Source organism: Archocentrus centrarchus, chromosome 1 (assembly GCF_007364275.1).
Source record: "Archocentrus centrarchus isolate MPI-CPG fArcCen1 chromosome 1, fArcCen1, whole genome shotgun sequence".
Lineage (NCBI taxonomy): Eukaryota > Metazoa > Chordata > Actinopteri > Cichliformes > Cichlidae > Archocentrus > Archocentrus centrarchus.
Window position 1 is genome coordinate 3,011,022 of NC_044346.1, and position 8,429 is coordinate 3,019,450.

General features: G+C 45.0%; 1 protein-coding gene across 1 annotated transcript; it reads left to right on the plus strand.

Moving 5' to 3' along the window:
- The first annotated feature begins 657 nt into the window (after positions 1-657).
- Positions 658-6,215, plus strand: LOC115789895 (enoyl-CoA delta isomerase 1, mitochondrial-like). Its single transcript, XM_030743469.1, has 6 exons — positions 658-665; positions 1,433-1,577; positions 1,767-1,913; positions 2,036-2,157; positions 2,841-3,019; positions 6,049-6,215. The coding sequence occupies exons 1-6, from the start codon at positions 658-660 to the stop codon at positions 6,213-6,215; spliced, it is 768 nt and encodes a 255-aa protein (XP_030599329.1).
- Positions 6,216-8,429: the final 2,214 nt, after the last annotated feature.

The following is an 8,429-nucleotide window of genomic DNA, read 5'->3' on the forward strand; positions in this document are numbered from 1 at the left end:
TAACCCTAACCTAAACTCAATTCATACCTTAGCCCTAACTCTGACCCCTGACCCAAAAACAGGGTTCCCCTTGTGGGGACAAGGTTCCAGTCCCCACAAGGAGCAATTGGTCCCCACAACGTAGTATATGTCAGGAAAATTGTCCCCACAAGGTATTATAAACATACGCACACACACACACACCGCTACAACAAAACACACTGTATGGAGATCAATTAGTCTCTCTTATGGTTCTTGATCTTTTTATTGAGAGTACAATTCAGTGGATCCACCAGATTTCTAGATGCAGTGGTCTGATAATAAAAATCATTTTTTTCATTTGTCTATAGCCCTCCAACACATACACATAAATCTGTAAAATTACAGTACACAGATGTACACACATAAATGTGTACACCCACAATGTGCACATTTATCTGTCCCAAATAAAATTATTGTCACTGCTGTATCCTTGAGTTCTTCTGTTCTGTCCCTGTCTTCCATTCCCTGCTGTTGCGTTAGCCTGAGTGTGTTTCATGTTTCTTTTTCCAGTTCCTCCCTGTTTCATTTTGAAGGTTTGCTTTCCTCACGTGTCGTGTTTTTATTTGCTTGATTGGCTTCACTTGTTCCTTCCAGCCTGTTCCCATCCCGGTGTCTTTAACATTGCACTTCTGTGAGATGGTGCTGTGAGTGTGCAGATGCGTACACGGTGCACTTTGGCTGTTGTTGCCTTGATGCATCAGCTGCAGAAATATTGGCCACTGAGAGAAAAGGTCCTCTTTTAAAGAGTGAGTGGTGGCAGTGGATTATGTCACAAGTCACAAGTTTGTAAGCCAAGGGACAGTGGTGTGTGTCCTATTTGAGAGCTACACGCTCGTACACGCTGGACAGTTCACCAGTCAATCACAGGGCTAACACAGAGAGAGACAACCACACTCGCTCTGCAGCTAAGGCCAATTTAGCATAAGCAATTAATCTGTGGGAGGAAAGGGGAGCACCCAAAGAAAACACAGGCAGGCACAGAAAGAGTGTGGACACAGAAATCATGATTTTTAGTGATTAAAAAAAAAAAGAGTGAGCAGCACAAATTTACAGAATTCATAAGAAGACACGCAAGTACTTGAAACAGCAAAGAAACATTTGCAAATTGATTTTTTTCCTTTTAGAAAGACAGAAACAGAAAACTCTAACTTTTGATTGGGATACAACATTTGGGACTTTTCTGTTTTGTTTGGGGGGTTCTTAACAACAGATGCACATTCATTATGGTCTCATCCCAATAACTTAATAATTCCCTTTGAAAAACCTATTCCGCTAATAGACAAAGTGCAGCAGGTTGGTAAATGCTTGGGGTGTTTGTCTTTTCTCTCTATGAGGCCTGAGGCTAATCATCAGGAAACACAAAGCAAGCCAAATCTCCATCAAAGTCTTACTGATGTAGCGATGACTGCAGTGTCTGTGTCTCTGCAGGCGTGGCAGTGATGTGTATGCAGAGTCCTCCGGTCAACAGCCTTAATTTAGAGCTTCTCACCGATATCTGCATCGCTCTGGAGAAGCTGGAGATGGATAAGAGCTGCAGAGGCCTCATCATCACCTCAGTACAGTTAAACTTCCCTGGTTAAAGCAGCATTGTGCAGAAGGAGTTACATTTGTGTTACAGTGTAGTTAATCAGTGTGATTTGCACTCTGACAGCTGGAGTGTGTTTGAAGTTTGTGAACATGGTGTTGTACAGTATATTGACAGTGTATCCAGAGTGTGTTGCTGTGTTGTTTTTGTCTTAATCCAGAACCAGCCCAAGGTTTTCTCAGCCGGGCTGGACATCTTGGAGATGTATGGGAAGAGTCCGGAGCACTGCGGGGAGTTCTGGAAAGCTGTACAAGAGATGTGGCTGAAATTCTATGGCTCTAACCTGGTCACTATAGCAGCAATCAATGTAGGTGTAGAGCAACCCCACGCCCTACCCCCACACTGACCGTACCTCACACGGGGATAGACCGGTGCAGTTTGGGGGGAACACACTGAAATAAGCCCCTCTCATTACTCTTCTTCCCTCAGGGTTCCAGTCCTGCAGGAGGCTGTCTGATGGCTATGACGTGTGATTATAGAATAATGGCAGATAACCCTCGTTACAGCATCGGGCTCAATGAGACACAGCTCGGCATTGTAGCACCTTTTTGGTAAGAAATTAGGACCGACCCTTTTTAAAAGTGAATACTGTGAAAAGGTTGCAATGATTAGCAAATAATTGAAAGCTTGGATTTTATTGTAGTACACAGACAATACATGAAATACACACGTGGTAAATGCTTGCTCATTTTGAGATTGGTGAAAGTGGCATGTGAGGAAGCAAGACTGGCAAAGGTGTGTGATGCTAAAAAAAAAACACCTGGTGAGGCGTCTGACAACCAGTTAACCCCTTAACTGGCAGCAAATAAAATCACCTGAAACAACTTCATAACACCCTCTGGTTATTATTGGCTCTGAACAACCCATTTCATAGCCTATTAATCGGCTGCGTCTGGTCCGCGGGCCGAATGAAGTGCATTTATATGGCAGGCTAGACCCGCCCATTTTGACTGACACCTCATTCGGCCAATCATGTTAAGAAATGGGTTTCCCAGAGCCAATAATACTCAGAGGGCGTCACGTAGCTTTGTCAGGTGATTTGGTGCAGCCAGTTACATGATTGGCCGAATGACGTGTCAATAAAAATGGGAGGGTCTAGCCTGCCATATAAAAGGGACTACAAACAGCCCGTCACCGGGCCCTTGCCAGTTAAGGGGTTAATTAGTAACATGACCGGATACAGAGAGCTTTCCAGAGAAGCTGTTTTGGCGTTGTAAAACGATTCCTCCTGCAGGTTTAAGGACACTTTGATGAACACAGTGGGCCATCGGACCACAGAGATGGCCCTAGAGTTGGGGCTGCTCTACAGCCCTGCAGAGGCCCTGAAGATAGGAATGGTGGACCAGCTGGTGCCTGAAGACCAGGTCCTCACTACAGCCACAGAGGCCATGACTAAGTGGTTGGCCATCCCAGGTATACTGCATAACTGTCCTGTCTAGTTCTAGTTGTCATCTTTACCTTGTTCTGTTGTTGGATACTGTTTTCATGTGTATGTCAGGTTAATACTAATGTGCAGGTGGTATTTCTAAGAAGCGTAGAAAAAAAAGATAGAATTTAACATTAAGTTTTTTAAAATGAGCATTTGTCATTTGCTCAGTGTTGTTGTTCTGTCAGTGCACATTTATTTTAAGGTGTGGTTACATGGACCAAAAGCTAGGAAGCTGTAACCTCATACCTCAGAAGCGTTCATCTACGAGTGCATGAGCAGCTACACCGTGGTATCTAGTAGATTCTAGCACTTGGTAAAAGGATGTAGATGAGGGATGTGACTGAGAGCACATGCAGCCATTAATCATCCCGCCTGCAGTAACTGGTTCACATGAGTGAAAGGAAATGAACATCTGAATGTGAAACAGTATGAAGTCATAACATTTCATCAGGATATTTTTGTTTTTTCAATAGTTCTCCCACCTCTTTAATGCAGTTTAACAGGTACTGTTAATGTTAGAAATCCTAACTTGGAGCAGAATGGAAGCTTTAAGTTGACACATCATCCATGTTAGAGACTCCAGAGGCACAGCCCTGAAATGTCACTTTCCCACATTTAAAAAAGAATATGCGCTGGGAACGCCTGGCAGAAGCCCCAGTCCGGGAGATCTTCAACTCCCACCTCCGGCAGAACTTCGACAGCATTCCGAGGGAGGCTGAGGACATTGAGTCCGAATGGACCATGTTCCGCACCTCCATTGTTGAGGCTGCTGCTCAGAGCTGTGGCTGCAAGGTGGTTGGTGCCTGTCGTGGTGGTAACCCCCGAACCAGATGGTGGTCACCGGAGGTGAAGGGAGCCATCAAGCTGAAGAAAGAGTCCTATCGGGCTTGGTTAGCCTGTGGGACTCCGGAGGCAGCTGACAGGTATCGACAGGCCAAGCGGAATGCAGCTCGGGCAGTGGCCGAAGCAAAAACTCGGGTGTGGGAGGAGTTCGGTGAGGCTATGGAAAAAGACTATCGGACGGCATCGAAGCGATTCTGGCAAACCGTCAGGCGACTCAGGAGGGGAAAGCATTGCTTCACTCACACTGTTTATAGTGCGGGGGGGGGGGGGGGGGTTGCTGCTGACTTCAACTGAGGCTATAGTCGGACGGTGGAAGGAATACTTCGAGGACCTTCTGAATCCCACTGACACTCCTTCTGTAGTGGAAGCAGAGTCTGGGATGAGGGGGATGACTTGACCATCACTGGGGGTGAGGTCACTGAGGTAGTTAAACAACTCCTTGATGGCAGAGCCCCTGGGGTGGACGAGATTCGCCCTGAGTTCCTGAAGGCTCTGGATGTTGTAGGGCTGTCTTGGTTGACACGCCTCTGCAACATCGCGTGGAGATCTGGGGCAGTGCCATTGGATTGGCAGACCGGGGTGGTGGTCCCCATCTTTAAGAAGGGAGACCGGAGGGTGTGCTCCAACTTTCGGGGGATCACACTACTCAGCCTCCCCGGTAAGGTCTATGCCAGGGTGCTGGAAAGGAGGGTGCGTCCGCTAGTCGAACCTCAGATTCAGGAGGAACAATGCGGTTTTCGTCCTGGTCGTGGAACGCTGGACCAGCTCTTTATCCTCTCAAGGATATTCGAGTGTGCGTGGGAGTTTGCCCAACCAGTCTACATGTGCTTTGTGGACTTGGAGAAGGCATTCGACCGTGCCCCTCGGGGTGTCCTTTGGGAGGTTCTGCGGGAGTATGGGGTGTCTGGCCCATTGTTGCGGGCCATTCAGTCCTTGTACAACCACAGTGAGAGCTTGGTCCGTATAGCCGGTAATAAGTCGGATTTGTTTCCTGTGGGTGTTGGACTCCGTCAGGGCTGCCCTTTGTCACCGATTCTGTTCATAATTTTTATGGACAGAATTTCTAGGCATAGCCAGGTGGCGGAAGGCTTCTTCCTTGGTGGCCTCAGAGTCTCATCTCTGCTTTTTGCAGATGATGCGGTTCTGTTGGCTTCATCAGGGGGGGGCCTCCAGCTCGCAGTGGAACGGTTCGCAGCCGAGTGTGAAGCGGCTGGCATGAGAATCAGCACCTCTAAGTCTGAGGCCATGGTCCTCAGCCGGAAAAGGGTGGAGTGCCATCTCCGGCTCAGGAACGAGTTCTTGCCTCAAGTGGAGGAGTTTAAGTATCTCGGGGTCTTGTTCACGAGTGATGGGAGAAGGGAACGGGAGATCGACAGGCGGATCGGGGCTGCTTCTGCAGTGATGCGGACGCTGCACCGGTCCATCGTGGTGAAGAGGGAGCTTAGCGTAAAAGCAAAGCTCTCGATTTACCGGTCGATCTACGTTCCTACCCTCACCTATGGTCACGAGCTTTGGGTAGTGACCGAAAGAACAAGATCGCGAATACAAGCGGCAGAAATGAGTTTCCTTCGAAGGGTGGCTGGCCTCTCCCTTAGAGATAAGGTGAGGAGTGCGGCCATCCGGGAGGGGCTCAGAGTAGAGCCGCTGCTCCTCCACATCGAAAGGAGCCAGTTGAGGTGGCTCGGGCATCTGATTAGGATGCCTCCTGGCCGCCTCCTGGGTGAGGTGTTCCGGGCATGTCCCACCGGGAAGAGGCCCCGTGGTAGACCCAGGACACGCTGGAGAGATTATGTATGTCGGCTGGCCTGGGAACGCCTTGGGGTCCCTCCGGATGAGCTGGAGGAGGTGGCTGGGGAGAGGGAAGCCTGGGCTTCTCTGCCTAGGCTTCTGCCCCTGCGACCCGGCCCCGGATAAGCGGAAGAAAATGGATGGATGGATGGATATATATATATTGTGTTACACAAATATGTCAACACTATTGTTTAATTCCAAAGGTCTAAAATGTCAACAAAATCTGCCACTGACTGCAATTAAGTGCTTGTTAATTGTCCTTATTTGCAGCGGCTCTGTAATCACCTCTGAGTATTCCTACAATAACTAATAACATGTGTATCATATTGCACAGTGAATGTAAAGAAGCTCCTTACATGTTCATTTATTCAATCTGCAGACCACGCCAGACAGATCACAAAGTCCATGATAAGGAAGCCGACCATCGACAAGCTGATGTCCAACAGAGAGGACGATGTCAAGAACTTTGTCAAGTTCATCAGCAAAGACTCTATTCAGAAGTCGCTGGGAGTGTATCTGGAGATGCTTAAAAAGAGGAAGGCTTAGAGGGAAACGCTAACACACGCACACATTACAGGAGCTTTGTGGCACTAGTTTAACCAGAACACAGGATGATCTGACATTAACCATTGAGAATAGAATAGAATAGAATAGAATAGAATAGAATGCCTTTATTGTCATTATACAGGATGTACAATGAGATTGGAGGGCCACTCCTGTTCAGTGCCATGTAACAGAAAATCAAACTCTCTAAAATGAAAATAGAAATATTATAAAAATATTATAATCTAGTATAATCAATATGATAAAGAGATATACAGAAAATAAACAATGTGTAAAATATACAAAAAATAGAATGTATAAAATGTTCTATTTTTTGTATATTTTACACATTGTGTGTAAAATATACAAAAAGCTCCACTTTCAGGAAACAAACACCTAGCATTTACACCCTAAGATTTAAAAAAAATAAAATCAAAAATAAATCAGTGAAAAGTTACAAAATAGCTGTACACTCGGGCAGCCTGCGGAGCTACCTCTGTCACACAGCATTACCTACAGTATGGTTACCTGAGCAAACAGCTAATTGTTGCCAGAAAGGTCTCCATCACTAAAGTGCCTGTCCCTGCACTCTAAAAAGCCAACGGTGGCAAAGCCTTTGTCGTCTCTGTGACAAATTTATGTATCTTTTCAAAGTGTTCTGTTTTTGACTGTGAACGATCTGCATAAATGAGTGGATTAAACTGTGTGATTTAATGCGTCATTAACGTGGTTCTCATTCGTCATTTTAGTTCAGGTTTTTTCTTACTTGCTGTCAAATGACAGTTGACGTCAAAACGACATGTAAAACCCTTCAAAAAACGCTCTTTGCTATGAGAATTAAAAACCTTGCTGTCATAATAAGAAGTGTTCCTCATTCTTTGTCAGCATTTGCACACGTTTTGGAAAATCAATAGATAATAGGTTACACTCAAGCATCACAATATAACAGGGATACCAGTTGAGTGTCTCCACTCTGTCATGTCTGTGACAGGAGGGGCATCTGCTCCTATATTCCTTTCATATTTTAAACTGTATTTACACATTTAGTAGTTTTATTCTCAAATGTGTTAGCACTGTTTCACTGTGTGAGGCATCCACTAAGTCTACAGGTATAAGTCACGTGATTATTAGAAAAAAATGTTTATGGAGTGCAACAGAGTTAAAGTAATTTTTTAACATTGAGCTGCTCAGTTACAGATGTGTTTTGTTTTTTTTTTCTCCCAGTGGGTCCACAATATTGTAAGACTGTTAATTTCAGAGAGGGCCAAGCAGTTCTTCAGTTTGAGTTAGCAAGAAGGAAATGCTTGTGATTTCAGCTCAGAGTCGCTGTAGTATTATGAGCATCTGGACCTCCAAGAGCTCTCGTGAACTGGGTCTCGACAGCAGGAAAACTCACAGTGATTTGGATCAGGGAATAGCAGCAAAACGGGCAGATGCAAAGGTGGAATTTTGACCTCATTTATCTGACACTCATTAATTGCTTTTTTTATACAGTGTGACTGTTGTGTAGTAATTTTGTGTGGATGTGTGTTTGTGTGTGCACACGTGCACGTTTGGGTGTCTCAGATAAGCAGATGATCACTGGCTGTCACGTTTCAATTAAGGTAACTACATGTAGTTTCTGATGTTTTACCAAAACACATTTACTGCAAACTGTGTCAGAGGACAATGTGTCTTACTGGCTAATGGATGCATGATTTACTTCATACGGCTACCGTGGGTGCAGTTTTGGATTTGGCTTATTCATTTTGCTGTATTTTTGCAGGTTAATGTTCTGGGAAATGCATCTTCATGTTTAAAAAATCAAAAATGTGAAAAGATATTTGAGCAGACGAGGAAAAAACAAAATAAAAATCTTGCTTTCAGATCCAGCTACAGCACAGCATCACACTGACTCTGCTGCTCTGGTCATCACATCCAAATAGCTTCAGCTGCTATTCCAAGTGTTGAAGCTACAGTCGCTGAACTTTCATTAGCGATGCTCAAAACATAAAAAAGGAAAAACTGTGTAAGCAACATTACCCTACTGTATAATATTACTCAGAAGACTGATTTCCACATTAAAAAGGCTCTTAGTAAATGTGTTTCACACAAAGATCCTCTACTACAATCAAACAAACTGAGCTATTTTTTTAAATCCCAGTTCCAAGATGCAGGCTTGCTGTGACATTTTTAGCAGCTTTATTGTGTGTTTGCATTTCATGAAGCCACGGTTGA